Source organism: Puma concolor, chromosome B4 (genome assembly GCF_028749965.1).
Source record: "Puma concolor isolate L17-30 chromosome B4, mPumCon1.1.hap2, whole genome shotgun sequence".
NCBI lineage: Eukaryota > Metazoa > Chordata > Mammalia > Carnivora > Felidae > Puma > Puma concolor.
Window position 1 is genome coordinate 80,191,654 of NC_141673.1, and position 17,319 is coordinate 80,208,972.

Sequence of the window (17,319 nt, forward strand, 5' to 3'; positions counted from 1 at the left end):
TTTGGTTTTGCTCCTGCTTTAAAAAAAGAACCCAGCAGGGCAGAGATATTCAACAGATTATTTCATTTTTAAAATTTTAGCAGAAATAAACAAGATGATTAGTTTAAAATGTAATTCATAGTCAGTGAGTTAAAACACTTGAGTTGCTGATTACAGCTAGTTCAACTAGCCCCCTAAAATGTAATTAGCTTTTGGCATGATTCCAAATGGCTTCTTTACACTTAAATTTGCAAAAAATTTTCTGACGCTGTTTCAGTATTTCAAATAGTTTTCAAAGAGTTTACTAGCAACATTGATCTGAATTCATATGCACTAGGTGACGTCTCTTGAGTTTCTGGAGACAATACATATGTATTAAAAGGGGTAAGTTAACAGTGTTGACCTTCCTAGTGTTATAGGTGGGTAAGTTGCTTTTAGGTTTGTGGTTTACTTTACTTTTTAAACGTATTTGGGTTGTAGCCTGTGTAAAAATATTTTTTTAAAAATCCAAGTTACAATACTGAGATTATAACTGAAAAAATATTATTTATTATTTATTATTTATTTTCTGTTAATATGGCATTGCAAGTCTAGAAAATATAAGAAACTGAAGACAACTTGCAGGGTAAGGCCAAAATGTGAACTTCACAATTTAAATACAAATTTCCACATTAGCACTTACAGTTATTCCTTCAAGCTGCCGTTAGACATAAGAAAGTATTCTTGTTGCAATTCTGTTGCCTTTTTCCATGAGTTAAAAAATAGTTGTTATTATGGATAATATCAAATATGTACAAAAGTAGAGCAGAGGGCATAAAGAACCTCTACACACCCATTAACCAGTTTCAACAATCATAACTCATGGCCAATCTTGCTTTGTTCATACCCCCACCCTCTTCTGTGCCCTTGCCCCCAGTCCTTTGTTTTGAAGCAAATCCCAGACATCATCTCATTTCCTATGGATATATTTTAGTATGGGTTTCTGAAAGGTAAGGATCCTTAAATTATATAACCACAATACCATTATCACACTTTAAAAATTAACAGTGATTCTCTAGTATCATATTTCCAATCAATGCTTCAAGTTTTCCTGCTCATAAGTGGGTATTTTTAGTAATGGTTCATTTGAGATAGCATCTAAACATTGCCTGCACTTTGTTTGATACATCTCTTATATCTCGTTTAACTTTTTTTTTTAAATGTTTATTTTTGAAAGAGAGACAAAACATGAGCAGAGGAGGGGCAGAGAGAGAGAGAGAGAGAGAGAGAGAGACATAGAATCCAAAGCAGGCTCCAGGCTCTGAACTGTCAGCACAGAGCCCAATGTGGGGCTCGAACTCATGAACCATGAGATGCGTGAACTGAGCCGAAGTTAGATGCTTAACTGACTAAGCCACCCAGAATCCCTCTTACGTCTCATTTAACTTACAGATGCCCTCTTCTTTCTTCCCTCCTTCCCCCCACCCCTGCCCCTACTACAATATATTTGTTGAAGAACCTGACATCATTTGTTTTGTGGAATGCCAACTTTCTGGATTTGTCACATTGCATCCTTGTGGCGTTACCTAACGTGTTCTGGTGTTCTTTGTATTTGATGTAAACTGGTAATAAAGGGCTTGCTCAAGTTTAATTTTCCTTCTTTTCTTTCTTTCTTTCTTTCTTTCTTTCTTTCTTTCTTTCTTTCTTTCTTTCTTTTTTTTTTAGACAAGACTACTTCATAGGTAGTGACATATGTATTCATCAGAAGGACATCTGGATGTTAATCTCCCTCTCTATGATGTTAAAATTGGTTAGTCAGCTTTAGGCACCTCATTTATCCTGATCCATCCATTATGAAGTATCCTATCAGCTCGTTACCTAATAATTTTAGCAGCCATTTATAATCATTGCTGGTAATTATTATATCAAGAAGGAGAGATACCATTTTTGAAAGTAATTTTTAAGACCTGGAGAGTAACTGAATGACAAAATGTTGTGATTTTCCTAAGTTTGATGGTTCTGCCTTCTCTTTTAAAGCCAAGTCACAGAGAATCTTTCCAAAGTAAGAAGTAGATTGCATCAGCTTAGAAGCTCTGTGAAAAAACAAAGCCCAAAGTGACCCAATCATCCTCCTGTGGAGTTAGTATTCTCTCAGGAGACAGTTTCTCAGCCCCAAGCCTAAAAGGGATAAGGCAGTATTTTTGTTTTTATTTTTGTCAAATAACAAAGCTTGGACTTCATCAAGCTTTCAGTGTATACTGCACGATTTGTACGTTAACATTTTATTAAAAATACCAACAGAGAGGAAGGGGTTGGAAAACACCATTGAAATATCCCCACTCTTTCAACCCAGTTCCTGTTGGGGTTTGAGTGTTGGGGCAATGAGTAAAGCCTCATCCCTGAGCCTCACCTGGCTATCATTGATGACTTTTTTACTGCCAACTTTGGAGGGAAAGGAGGAAAGGGAAGAGGATGAGTTGGCAGGGTCTGAGAAGGCTGTTCCCAACCAGTAGCTACTTGCTGAGAGGAATTCAAGATGAAGTAATCCTCTACTTTGGAAGCTAACTTAGAAGTTATTTGAGCTGATCTCTTTGCTAATCTAAGAATCTCTCCAAGAGTTCAACAACTGACAGAAGACTTACCTTCACATTTTATACTGTTTCAGTGCTCATCTCATTCTGCTTCTTTAATTTTGTATATCTTGTTTTCACTACTGGATTATATATTTTGTGAAGACAAGAAATATATCTAATTATTCTATTTAACCCTATTTAATATAGGGTGTCAAGCAGAAACACAGCGGTTAAAGCAGTGAAAATAGATTTTATTCAGTAACTGCTGACAGCAGGGGAGAGAGCTGAGTGCCATTCTCAGTTGTGCAGAGGTGATTGGGCATTTTAGAGGGAAAGTGAGAGAGCAGGGCAAGCTGGGACTCAGAAGAGGCCAAGAAGTGGAAAATTACAAAGGAATGGTCATCTAAGTGCATTTAGGCTGGCTGTGTCTGCTGGCTGGCAGTTATCCTCTTGCAGACACAGGGAGGCAGGCCCTCTCCTTCCTGATGATTGCATTTTAAAGGAATGGCTCTCAGGTCCTTGAGAAAGACTTGTGAGTTGTAGGAGATACGTATTCACAATTGTGAACCCTTTGGAGAAAATGATCTGAGACAGAGAGGTCAGAGGCCTTTCGTCAGGTATCGGCTAGAGCCAATAGTAAATTCTCCCGGTGGCATTGAGCTTTCTCAGGCCACGGTTCTAATGGGGGGCAGGGGTCCTCCTCGGGATGAGCCTCATGTCGCCACACTGGAGTTTGGTGTCTCCTGGTGCACAGGTTTGCGTGAAGTTTGTGGTTTGCTGAAAGTTCTGCAGTTCTCAAGGGTCTAGACCACCACTTAATGAGTTTGTGGTGACTGAACACATGTAAATAAATTCAGGTTTTGTTTTTTTTAATAAATTCCCATTTATTTTTTTTTATTTTTATTTTTTTTAACGTTTATTCATTTTTGAGACAGAGAGAGACAGAGCATGAACGGGGGAGGGTCAGAGAGAGGGAGACACAGAATCCAAAACAGGCTCCAGGCTCCGAGCTGTCAGCACAGAGCCCGACGCGGGGCTCGAACTCACCGACCGCGAGATTGTGACCTGAGCCGAAGTCGGCCACTCAACCGACTGAGCCACCCAGGCGCCCCAATAAATTCACATTTAAATCAATTCCATTCCCTTTACCCTGAAAAGGAATGGGGTCGGTTGGAATGCTTTTCACCTTCTCTTAGTGCCTAGACACAGCCAGGAGACCGGAGCACCACCTGCGTTTGTTATTTTCCTGCCTTCCCTGGGTCTAACTGGCCGTTCTCCTTAGCAGGGATGATGGCTGTACTTCCCTTTTCTTGAAGCATAGCACCTTCACTTATGAATAAGAGACTTCATCTCCCTACCATAGAAATTCTGATTTTTTTAAAAGAAATAATTCAGTATGGATCAATCTGTTATAAAGATGATGACATATTTTACTATCTACTGCAGTTTTCTGAGCACTTTAAAAAAGGACAGTTTAAATGTCTCTTACCCAGGGAATCATACGTAGCAGGACAGCATTTCTGTCGTAAACTTTCATCAGACTTCTCCTTTTTGGCGTTTATCTAAGGTTGTAATGTATTTATGTATATATGATAACTTTTAAATATATGTCATGGAAACTGTCTTTACTTGTTCACTTTTTAAAGACCAGCACCTACCACAGTGCCTAGCACTAGTAAATCTATTTAAAAATGATCTATTTAATGACTAAGTGAACGGCCTTCCACCTTACTTTGTCTTTTCCTGTAAGACCCTGTTGACAGTATACAAATGCTGTTTAATTAAACCTTGGTAAATGAATGTTTGTGAAATCTCATGGACACTGAGTCGTGTTTCAATGATTCTTCTCTTTGTAGGTTCCTTACCTACTCCTACCTCTTGGCCTTCAATGTGTGGCTTCTGCTTGCACCTGTTACCCTGTGCTATGACTGGCAGGTGGGCAGTATTCCCCTGGTAGAGACCATATGGGACACACGGAACTTGGCCACCATCCTTCTGGCAGTTGTGATGACCTTACTGAGCCTTCATTGTTTAGCAGCCTTCAAGGTAATTTTCTTAAGATCCAGATGAACTCTCAGCATTTGAAGACAGACACTCTAAACTTACTTACTATTGCCTCCCCCCACAGGGGTCTGGGTCTAAACTGAATCTACTCTTTTGTCTAAAAACCTGAAAAATTTAAATTTTTCTAGGTAAGTAATATATGTCTTAAAGACCTTAGTAGACTTAACAGATCATGGCCACCTTAATTATATGATATCTTTTACTGTTCTACCAAGCCTGTAGAAATTGGATCTGAAATTTAATATTTGCAAACAAGAAACTTTTTTCCTGCTATAGTTGGCTAATTTTTGAAGTAACTTGTTTGATTTCATGTAATGATAAATGAGATAATGATAATATATTCATAAGTGCTTAAAATATGGTTAAGATGCTACTCCACTAATGACTGCCTGACTGCCTGAGTTGGTTGGGTGATTCTCACTTCAAAAAACATGATATAAAGCTGGAAAAAAAATTACCAAATGCAACCGTTTCAAAAATGACCAAAGACAGTGACTGCCTGAGTTGGTTGGGTGATTCTCACTTAAAAAAAAAATGATATAAAGCTGGAAAAAAAATTACCAAATGCAACCATTTCAAAAATGACCAAAGACAGCAAAGAACTTGAAAATGTTTACTTATGAAAAACTGCTACTGCATTGGATGAGATGCTTCTTGCCCAAGGGTCTTCCCATCCCCACCCCACTCCGTTCCACACACACCCCCACCAGCTGGTGTGAAAGAAACCAGAAATTTACTGGTTAGAGGTGGCTGATTTGGTTTGGGAGCATAGCATAGCAGCAGAAAGCTTAAGGGGGAACTTTTGGAAACAAGAGAGCTATAGAAGGGCTGAGGTAATATACTCTGCATGCATTCGTGGCTGGCTGCTAAACAACGTAGGCCTCCCCAGGGAGCACAAGCAAAATTGAAAGCCTGGGGAGACTTATTTATTTGCTGCAAATTTGAATGAATTTTTTAACCCATACACAGGTTGGTCAGCAGAGAGGGAAGCTTCATTGGCCTGAGTTGTCACTGTGTAACCTCTGTTGAAATCACTGGCTGATCAAAAAGCTGTGTAGGCACAAGAGAGATTCCCCCAGAGATTAGGGCAAAACAAAAAATAAAAAACTGAGCAAAAATTTCAGCTCTCTGCAGAGGAAGTAGATTTTTCATTTGGAGTCTAGGCAAATTCATTATATATTAAAACAGTAAAACCAGCAGATTTCAGTCGAACAGAATGGAATATAGAGTCACTACAATGTATGACACACAATGCCTAGTTTTTTTTTTTTTTTTTTATCAGATTCTGGACATGTAAAGGAGCAGGAGAGTGTGACTCAAACTCGGGGTGGGGGGTGCTGGGAATAGTAAGTAGAAAACAGAATAGAATTGAGAATCCAAAGGTAAGCTCACATTTACATGCTCTTGATTTTTGACAAAGTGACCAAGATAATTCAATGGGGAAAGGGTTGTCTTTTAAATAATAAGTACTGAAATAATGGAATATCAATAAGGAAAAAAAATGTGACATTAACCCTTCCCTCATACTGTATACCTATAAATGAATTCTAAGTGGCTCGTGGTCTTAAACAAAAGAGTTAAATAATACCAAAAATTCTAAAAGGAAATAGGAGAAAAATCTTTGCAGACTGGGGTTAAGCAAAGATTTCTTAGGACACGTAAAGTACAGACTATAAAAGAAAAAGATGACAAATTGAACATCATTAGAATTAAAAATTTTGCTCATCAAAAGATAATGTTAAGTCACTCAAAAGGCAAGTCACATTGGGAGAAAGTGTTTGCAAAACATATCTATGAAGGACTTGGATCTGGGACATTTAAAGAGCTCTTAAAATTTAGAAATAAGACAAATAACTCATTAAAAATAGGCAAAAGATTCAGAATCTTCACAGAAAAAGGTATGCAAAGGTTGATAAACATACAGAAAGATGCTTAGCATTATTGGTCATTAGGGAAATGCTAATTAAAGCCACAAAAAGATACGACTGCATATCCACTAGAATGACTGCAATTAAAAAGATTTATGAGACTAAGTGTTGGCCAGAATGTGGGTCAACTGGAACCCTCATTCTGATGAGGAAAATGTTGGCAGTTTCTTAAAAAGTTAAATATGAAGCTAAGCAATTCTCCTCAAAGAAAGATAGAAAGAGCTCCGTATGAGTCTTGTAAGTAAGTATTCATAATAGCTGAGAAATGGAAACAATCCAGTGGATCTCAAAATGTAAATGGGTAAACTTAATATAGTAAGTTATTCAGAAATGTAAAGGAACAAATAATTTACTTATGCATAAAAAAAATACGTGAACCTCGAACATATCTTAGTAAATAAAAGAAGCCAGACAGGAGTGCCTGGCTGGCTCAGTCTGTGGAGCATGTGACTCTAGATCTTGGGGTTGTGAGTTTGAGCCCCACATCAGGTGCAGAGTTTACTTAAAAATAAAATAGTAAAAAAAGAAAAGTCAGACCTATAAAACTACTACTGTAAGATTCCGTTCATACAAAATGTCTGTCGTGGTAATTCTACCTTTTCTAGAATTGCCTAGAAATGCCTAGAGAAGGCAGAATTATGACAAAATATGTGAGAATGGGAACTGAAAAGATGTGCAGAGGGGGATATGGCTGTAAAAAGACTTAAGGGGACTTTTTAGGGTACTGATTGCTTTTTAAAAATTTGATTGTGGTGGTAGTTGCTAAACGACCTATGTTCACCAAAACTCACCAAAATAAATATACATGCAAAATGGGTGAATTCTGTTGTATGTGGACTATATGTCAATAAAGCTATGTTTTTTAAAAAGATTAAAATGTTACAAGCATCAAAAGCAGGAATGAATACAGGACTATTGAATATAAAACATAAACACATGATCCTGAAAATTTGATGAAAAATATGTTTGAATATTAAAACTTTTTTTATATTAAGGAGAAATTCACACAACACACAGTTAACCATTTTGAAGTGTATAATTTAGTGGTACTTAATGTATTCATCATGTTGTATAACTATCAGTTCTCCCTAATTTCTTTTTTTTAAATAAGTGTATTTATTTCTTTTGAGAGAGACAGTGCGAGTGGGGGAGGGGCAGAAAGAGAGGGAGAGAGAGAGAATCCCAAACAGCCTCCACGCTGCCAGTGCAGAGCCCAACCCAGGGCTTGAACTCAAGAAACCTCGACCTCGGCTCATGACCTGAGCCAAAACCAAGAGTCAGACTCTCAACCAACTGAGCTACCCAGGCGCCTCCTGCTCTCTCTAATTTCAAAACGTTTTCATTACTTCACTAAAAGCACCAATCACTCCTAACTCTCCCCTTCTTATCCCATGGTGAACTCTGATCTGCTTTCTGTCACAGTGGATTGGCCCATTCTGGATATATCGTATAAAAAGAATTATACAATATGTGACCTTCACTTTGTATAGTATTTTGAAGTTCATCCAAGTTGCGGCATATACCAATACTTAGTTCCTTTTAATTGCTGAATAATATTCCATTGGCTATATATACACCACAAACTGTTTATCCATTCATCTGTTGATGGACATTTAGGTTGTTTTCACCTTTTGGCTATTATGAGCATTGCTATATTACAACATTTGTGTACAGGTTTCTGTGTGGACATTATGTCTTCATTTCTCTTAGATATGTACCTGAGAATGAAATTGCTAGGTCATATGGTAATTATGTACTTAACTTTTTGAGGAACTATTTTTCGTAGTGGCTGCACCATTTAATTTCCTACCTGGATTAATGGAACAAATGGTTCCTACATATCCATGCTTGTTATTTTCCATTACTTTGTTTAAAGGCATCCTAGTGGGTCAGAAGAGATACATCTTTCTGGTTTTGATTTGAATTTCTTTAATGGCCAATGATGAACATCTTTTCATGTGCTTTTCATTGGCCATCTGTGTATCTTTGGAGATATATCTATGCAAGTCCTTTGCTTGTTTTTCACTTGGGTTGTCTTTTTGTTGTTGAGTTGTAAGAGTTCTTTATATATTTAGGATATTAAATCCCCAACAGCTAAATGATCTGCAAATATTTTCTCCCATTCTCTAGATTGTCTTTTCACAGTCTCAGTAGTGTCCTTTAATGCACACAAGTTTTTAATAAAGTCCAATTTCTTTTCTTTTTTTTCCTTCTCCCTCTCCATCTCCCTCTCCCTCTCTCTCTCTCTCTCTCCCCTTCTTCCTCTCCCTCCCTTCTTCTTCTCCTTCTTCTTCTCCTCCTCCTCCTTCTCCTCCTTCCTGTCCTTCTCTTCCTTCTCTTCCTTCTCCTTGTTACTGATTGCTTTTGTTGTCAAACCTAAGAATCTGTTGCCAAAGCTGAGGTCATGAAGATTTATGACTCTATTTAATATAAGAATTTTATAGTTTTAGCTCTTATATTTGGGTCCTTGATCCCTTTTGAGTTAATTTTTTTATATGTAGTGGGATGGGAATTGAGCTTCATTTTTTTTTTGCTGGTAGCTATCCACTTATCTCTGCAAGAAACTCTTTTCCCCCCAAACACCTTACCTAAAGTAATCCACTTCCTAATCATTTTGTAAATCAAGTTGATAAAGCAAATATGGTATGAATAGCTATCCTCAAGAAACTCTAGCATGCCAATTAGTTACATAAACTTGAGCTCAAATTTCACCTTCTTGGTAAGGCCTACCATATGTACTCTATTTAAAATGCAATCATATACCCTCCACTCTTCTCTCTTTTAACTTTTTTCTTCACTATACTTCCAATTTCTAAAATGCTGTATAACTTTGTTATTTTATGTAATGTCTCTTTCCAACTCGAACGTAAGCCCCATGAGGACAGAGATTTTTTTTCTCTTTTGTTCACTGCCACATTTCTAGCATCAAGAGCTTGCCACATCCAGTATTTATCACCTAAATTTTCTTGTTTTTGCTCAGTATATATCATCTAAATGAATAAAACTATAAAGAGTTAGCAACTCTGTTCAATTATATTTTGGAATGCAGAACTTTTTTTTAAAGGCTATAAAAGGACCACACACAATATGAGTATGAACTGTTTGGGGTCATGATGAGGTTTGTTTTATTAGAATCTGGCCTTAGCTCATAGTTTGACATGCCTGCCATATTGTTATTGATGTACAGGAGAAAATGTAATAGAGCACTGGCTTGGTGTGTCAGTAAGGGTTTTCTCCCAACTGATTAAAGGTAGTATTGAGTATTCGTAGGCTGTCATCTTGGTCAGGTGTATTAAATATGAACCTCCATGATGACAGTGGACCCCACACACAGGCGAGCCTTGGCCCTCTTGAGAGTGTCTTTGATAACAAAATGAATGAATGGAAACTTCTTTGGAAGGCTATTAATCCTTTTCTTTCATGGAATTTGTTCCAAAATCCCTTTAATGCATCAGGAAAAAAAATTAGCAAAGCATTCCAGCTGTGGAAATAGTAAGACTTAGCTCTTTGATGGTGGCTTTCATCTTGAAAGTTCTTTGCAAACATTAACTGAAGCTTCTAGAAATTCTTAGAGGCCACTACACTTTGTACATTTTCTTCTTTCATAGTTCATACACAGAGGTTTAGCATCTAGCTCATATTTGTGCTCTGTTATTGATCTGCTTACACCCTAGAAAGTCTTAAAAGTCAAATTCTTATGCTAGTTAGTAAATAACCTCTTAAAATGGGGATAATGCTAGTTTTTCGATGTGGTGATCAGTTACTAAGGACATGATCTTCAGAGCTCTGACTCCAAGACAATAAACAGTAGGATTAAGCTTTTATGAAAATAGAAGTCCTGTTTTAGGGATGTTTTCCTGTGCTAAAAGAAAACAATGGATAAAATGTTTGTAATAACGGCACCAAAAGAAACATGGCTTTTTCCATCCAGAGTATTCCCAAGTGATATGTGTATTGCATCTCTACGTGGCGGGGGTTGAAATTATTTTCAGTGTCCTTAAATTTTGAGGTAGTGAGGCCATATGATATATTACTGGTGTGTGTGGCAGGGGCGGGGGAAACATTGGATAAAGAGGCCTAGACATTGAGTCCAGGAAATCGTGGACATTTTTTGTTTGTTTGTTTAATTTTTACCTCTAATTCTCAATTGTACAACAGACACCCTGGCTTGTATTCAGGGAGAATATTTTCTTTTTTTTTTTTTTTTTTTTAACGTTTATTTATTTTTGAGACAGAGAGAGACAAAGCATGAACGGGGGAGGGTCAGAGAGAGGGAGACACAGAATCTGAAACAGGCTCCAGGCTCTGAGCGGTCAGCACAGAGCCCGATGCGGGGCTTGAACCCACAAACTGTGAGATCGTGACCTGAGCTGAAGTCAGACGCTTAGCCGACTGAGCCACCCAGGCGCCCCAGGGAGAATATTTTCTATTTAGCTTCACAACTTTAATTCTCTTAATGTTGATTGAGTGACTGTTAGTTAGTAGGATTAGAGCAGTAACAGAACAAAGATCTTGTCTACATAGAGATTATATTTAAATACTTAAAATATGCCACTCTTTGCTAGGTGCTGATAAGCATTCTGAATGAGGTCAGGGCTGGCGTCGCAGATAAAGTAACATTTGAACAGAGACATGAAGAAAGTAAAGGAGTGAGCTATGTGGCTATTTAGGGAAAAGCATTTCAAATAGAGGGAGAGCAAGTGCCAAGGTCCTGTGGCAGGAAAAGTCCTGGAGTGTTCACAGAACAGCCAATTAAGCTGACATGGGTGGCAAAGAGTGAGCCAAACGTAGAGCCAAATGAAATGATGCCAAAGAGGTGATGGAGTGTGTGTGTGTGTGTGTGTGTGTGTGTGTGTGGGTACAGGGGATTCAGCCTCTATCTTTTAAGTCTCTGATTACTTTCTCCTCTCCTGCTGTGCTTCTTCTACTTGGCCTGTGGCTATGTTAACAGTCAGGTGGGTTTTGTCTGGTTTTCTTCTTCTGTCATCCTACTTTGTTGTTAACCAGTGTTCTGGAGGAGGGGGGCGTAATCTACCCTGTTACGGTTATATTGACACTTATTTGATGATTTTAATCATTGATTTTACAAAGCTAAAAATTAACACTTGTAATGAATAAAACAGCAGGTGTGTTACTTCCCAATTCCCACCCACCCTGCTCCCCAATCCCACCCTCTATAGGCCTTCTTTGAACATTTTGTTCTTGTACATTTTTACACTTGCTGAAAACAAAAACAAATTCTTTATGCAAGTAAGTTAAGTCATATGCCATTACAGATTGCAGACTCTTCCAGGCCACCTCCACACGCAGTCGGGAGTATTCCTGCAGGAAGCAGCTCGAAGAGTAGATGTTCGACTTCTGACACACTCTTGTCTATGACTGAGTGGGAGGGCTAGGACACAGAAGCTAAAGCTAAGCTTTCTTTCTGTAGCAATAACAGCAGGATGAATTTAGAGATTGTTTCTAATCTGCTTTGATTTCATGGCAGTACATATTTCACTGTACTCAAGGAGTAGTTTATTATTTATCATAAAAGAATATACTTGGCATCTTTGCAAATTTAAATGTAGAATTTGCCATATTCTGTGCCTCCCCTCCATCTCCGCCTCCCGTTCACACCCTTTATTCACCAAAAATGCATTTGAACTTCCATTACATGATGTACAGAACAATCTACAAATTCATTATTGCATTGAATTCTTTTTAACAGTGAACTTTAAAGTGAACTAATTTGCTCTTACTTTTTGTGTTGAGGGTAATCACTCTGTTGGGAAGTATGTATAGTAGAGAAAGAGTGTTTAAACCATGAAGGCTTATTATTCTATTCTTTTTTTTTTTTATGACTAGTGACTGTTTATGCACCAGGAGAACCATAGGCTGAAAATGCACCTAGGTTTTTCATTATTCCTCTTACAGACTATATGTTAGACTGTTGACTTGCAATAGTGATATATATCTGGAAAGCAGCCCGTGTAATTTGGATTGTTTAAAGGAATCAATACTGTTGGTCCTACTCTTTAGACTTGCCCTTTTCCCCTGCTCTCTAATGTGATTTCCCTGCATTACAGAGGAAATATCACTAAATCATATTTAAGAGTAATTTATTTGTTATTGATTCTTCATTACATTCTCACAGGGTGTCTAGACATTTTAAGCTATTTTAAATATCTTTTATAATCTTGTGGCAGACTTGTAAAAGTAAAACCTGAAGAAAAAAGAGAGAATTTAGTGATACCTGACTTTCCCATAATGACCTCAACCATGAGATGCCTTTAAGAATGGACATTAGGCAGTGGAGGTCCCCTCTTCCAGGTATGTGGCTTTCAGGGCTGTGTTTTCGTTTATTTGTTTTGTTTCATTTATTTGTTTCATTTTATTTGTTTCATTTTATTTGTTTCATTTTTAGTAGAGGTCACAGTTTTTGTCCCAGTCTATTCCCAGTCTTACACATCATTCCCTTGCAACCAACATAAATCATAGGCCATATCTCTGAGTCCTGGAAAACAAGTAAAATTCCTTTTAAAAAAAATTTTTTTTGATATTTATTTTTTTGAGAGAGAGAGCAAGCGAGCTCAAGTGGGGGAGGGGAAGAGAGAGACAGAGACGCAGAATCTGAAGCAGGCTGTAGACTCTGAGTCATCAGCACAGAGCCTGATGCGGGGCTCGAACTCATGAACAGTGAGATCATGACCTGAGCCAAAGTCAACCACTTAACTGACTGAGCCATCCAGGGGCCTCAAAACAAGTCAAATTCTTAAGTCTACATGGGGACAAATCTATAGCCTGGCCAGTGGAGGTGACCTCCAGTGACAGCTTGGTAGAAATGGGGGGGCATCTCTTCATCTACAGAGGTGGCTATGTTTATCTCGGGGACCACCCTTCATGCCTGTCCCCCAGCCTTGCCCTTGATTAACCTCTGTGCTAGTCTGTATCACAACCTCCATCAACATTCTCAATAACATAATAGATAGATATCCAATGGACAAACAGATTGTGAGCCTTAGATCTTTCATTGAAATGCCCACACATCTCAACAAAGAGGTAAGATTAGAATAAGAACCGCTGTTGGAGAATGATTATTCACTCATTGACATTCTTACCTTTTTTCAGAAAGAACTGAAGCAGCTTATAATTACAGTACAGTGGAGTAGACCAGGAGATGGAAAAACTGTTGTGTGTTTGTGTGTGAAAAGAACTGAATTGTAAATATTAGGAGCTTCACTGTCCATCACAACTATTCACCTCTGCCACTGTGGACTGTACCACCACAGACCCATGCAGCTGAACTGAACAAGCTTTCAGATTTCTGGATATTATTTTGCATTTAGTTCAGCCGGATAATAGGCTAAATTATCATGGTGCATGGGTCACTGTGGAACAACTCTTTTAAATTCCAGAATAGCCATTATGAAACCTGGTAAAATAAGCATCTTGTTTTAATATGCCAAGTGGAAAAATAAAATTGAACTTGAGGAATGAAGATTGCATTTAATGGTGAATGGCTCTGAGCCATGGTTGATTTTTTTTTTTTTCCCCCTTCTGGCCTACAGTTCTCTTTTCTGTTCTCATTTTCTGCAGACTACCATGTTCTCCATCCTTTTCTATCCTCAATTCATGAAAATCCTCTTCATACTATTATAGATCCAGTCTTTCTAGCCCATTTATACCCATCCAGTTTGTCCTGCTTTGGGACCATTGCAATCACTGAAAGAAATCCTAATGATATCTTGACATGGTCCATCTGTCCCTGACCACCAGTACCGTGGGAGTAGCCATTGTCTGGGGTGTCTCTCTATCTCACATTTTAAATTCTTTTTTTTTCAACGTTTATTGTTATTTTTGGGACAGAGAGAGACAGAGCATGAACGGGGGAGGGGCAGAGAGAGAGGGAGACACAGAATCGGAAACAGGCTCCAGGCTCTGAGCCATCAGCCCAGAGCCCGACGCGGGGCTCGAACTCACGGACCGCGAGATCGTGACCTGGCTGAAGTCGGACACTTAACCGACTGCGCCACCCAGGCGCCCCTCTCTATCTCACATTTGACCAGATCAGTCGATCCAGCTTTTTGTCACTGCTCTCAGCTGGCTTTTCCACCTGCCACTGTTTTACCCATGGTGATAGCATCTTACTCCTTAGTGGCATAGTTTTTCAGGTCAGTGGCTATAGTCAACTTTGGCCCCTTAGGCCATACTCCAAAGCTGAAATTTTTGTTTATATCATTTTTCTGATTAAAATGTGAACATAAGCTTCCTGCTTCATCAGATGTAGTGTTGGAAATTAGAAAAGTTAGATTTGCACCTCACTGTAAGATGGAAATACTGAAAGATACATTGCAGCTGCCTTTTTCCACATCCTTTTTTTTTTAATCTTTATTTTTGAGAGAGAGAGAGAGAGAGAGAGAGAGTGAGTAGGGGAGGAACAGAGAGAGAGGTGGACACAGAATCTGAAGTGTTCTCCAGGCTCTGAGCTGTCAGCACAGAGCCCAACACGGGCCTCAAACTCACGAACTGCGAAATCATGACCTGAGCCAAAGTCAGATGCTCAACGGACTGAGCCACCCAGGCGCCCCTTTCCACATCCTTTTATGTCATCACTTTGCTGTATGTGATACAAATTCTGACTTCTGTTCCGTCTCTTAATTTCTGTTTGGTAGTCTACTTGCAATTCATGACTGTCATCCTCAAATGGGAGCCAATCCCTTTCATATTGGAGGCAGCCCAGGTATGCACATGGGAGAAAGCTGCTCTGAGTTCTAGATCAAGGGTTTCTGAGACTGGGAGGAGGAAGTCTGGAGTAGAGTGATTAGCAGCACTCACCTGAATCTAAGGCCAGGCTCTCCACTGACCAACTGGGTGGGCTCACCTCATCCAGCCATGTTCCTACATTATGGTGTAGGGTCATTGTGTAGTTAACCGGGGCACGCCACATAAGATATTCAGCACAGTGGCGGGCACATGGGAAACCCAGAATACCTCTCAGCTGTCCTTGTAGTCCTTGTCGTCGTCATTGTCATCATCACCACCACTATCATGAAATTGTTACAGATTAAAGTCAGAAGCACAATTAGGTCTCTCATCTTTATTTGTAAGAATAATCATAAAAACTAAAACCAAAAACCAAATAAACATAATCCAGCTGGACTGACTTTTTGATTCTGTATATTTCAATATACAGTCATGCTTTTCATGATAAAAAAATACTTGTAACGCTACTGAAGATTAATCTCCCACCACCCCCACCCCCCGCCCACCAAACCTCGTTTTATCCCCCATCCTATGTAACAGAGATTAAATTCTTGACCTAAGAGCTAATGGTAGTAACATACTAGTTTTTAATGCTTCAGCATATTTTGGAATTTGTAAGTAGGTATGTTGAAATGTAACAGAAGGGCAGAATCCTAACATAAAACAACTCTTAGTAAAAATAATAATAATAATAATAATAATAATAAATGAATGTTTATTAAGGGAAGAAAATAGTGGCAAATATCACTGACCTATTTGTAAGTGAATATTGGAGTTATCATCTAAACGTCCAAACTATAGAGATAGTGTGGATGTCCTTAAAGGTTTTTGAGAGTTTAGCAAAATAGGATATAAGAAAGAAATCATTTTCTTTTATTGTTGCTGTTCTTCAAACCTTTTCCTGTCATTGCTGGATTTCTCCATTCCATTCGGTGGTGACCATTGGAGCAAAATAGACACTAGAAATGCACCTTTTTATTCAGTGGCTACTTAAAAATCAGAGGCCCTTGAGCAAAGTCTTCCCCAGGCATTCCTTTCTGTCCATTATTAATAAGTCATGTGTGAAGTCGTTCTCCTTGTACAGGATCGGAACCTTATACGAATCCTTCTTTCTCATGTTCTATGTAATGTACCTGGGGTGCTCTGCTTGGCTTTTGATCTAGGCCTGGCAGGAGTTTTTCCACATCATTAAATAATTTGTTTTATTCTTTGCCTTCACCAGGCAATTATGTTTTCACAAGCTACACTCTTTAATAAGAAAATGGCTTACCTACCCTTTTGATGTTTATACCTCAGTTGGAAGAGTCACTGGATTTATTAATGGAAGCGTTAGATAGTTGCATAATGGAAAAAGGAATTTTCAAGCATCAGTAACAGCTGTAGTTCTTTTTCTTGAATGTATGCTTTATGATTCTTGGCAAGATCTCATAGTTGATGTTATTATAGGCTTTTACTCAGAATAATTGACACCTTTTGAGTGATAATCTTAACACTTCAAAATTTTTTTTAATTAAAAAAATTTTTTAAGTAGGCTCTACACCCAACATGGGGCTCAAACTCACAACCCTGAGACTGGGTTGCATGCTCTACTGACTAAGCCAACCAGGCACCCCTATAATCTTAACACTTTTTTAACATGTTAATTTCCCTTAATGATTCATACTCATAAAAGCAACTTGTTTCTACTAAGCCTTGCAATGCTTCTGATTGTTTTAAACTTTTACCAAGGTCAAAAGACAGTTTTGTAACTCCTAGAGTCATTCTGTCCTTTCTATTTCCATTCAGGACATGAAATTTCTATTCAAAGGAGCATCGTTTTGTAAGGAAACCATGAAATGTGTAATTAGGACTCTCAGAGATAAAAGGAGCTACAAGTCCCTGTGAACAGAAGGTCCATTGGAATTTGCCATTGTATTGGAAAATACAAAGGAGACTGAAGTGATTGATTGCCACATTCTTTTTTTTTAATATGAAATTTTATTGTCAAATTGGTTTCCATACAACACCCAGTGCTCATCCCAACAGATGCCCTCCTCAATGCCCATTACTCA

The 17,319-nt window shown here is 38.4% G+C and overlaps 1 protein-coding gene across 4 annotated transcripts in view; it reads left to right on the forward strand.

The window, feature by feature from the left end:
- Positions 1 to 17,319, forward strand: part of TMTC1 (transmembrane O-mannosyltransferase targeting cadherins 1) — a 280,253-nt gene that overhangs the window by 145,614 nt on the left and 117,320 nt on the right. For all 4 annotated transcript variants that reach the window (XM_086713729.1, XM_086713726.1, XM_086713728.1 and 1 more), the window contains one exon: positions 4,388 to 4,577. In XM_086713729.1, the coding sequence (XP_086569855.1) occupies positions 4,388 to 4,577 (190 nt within the window). The remainder of the gene's footprint in view (positions 1 to 4,387; positions 4,578 to 17,319) is intronic.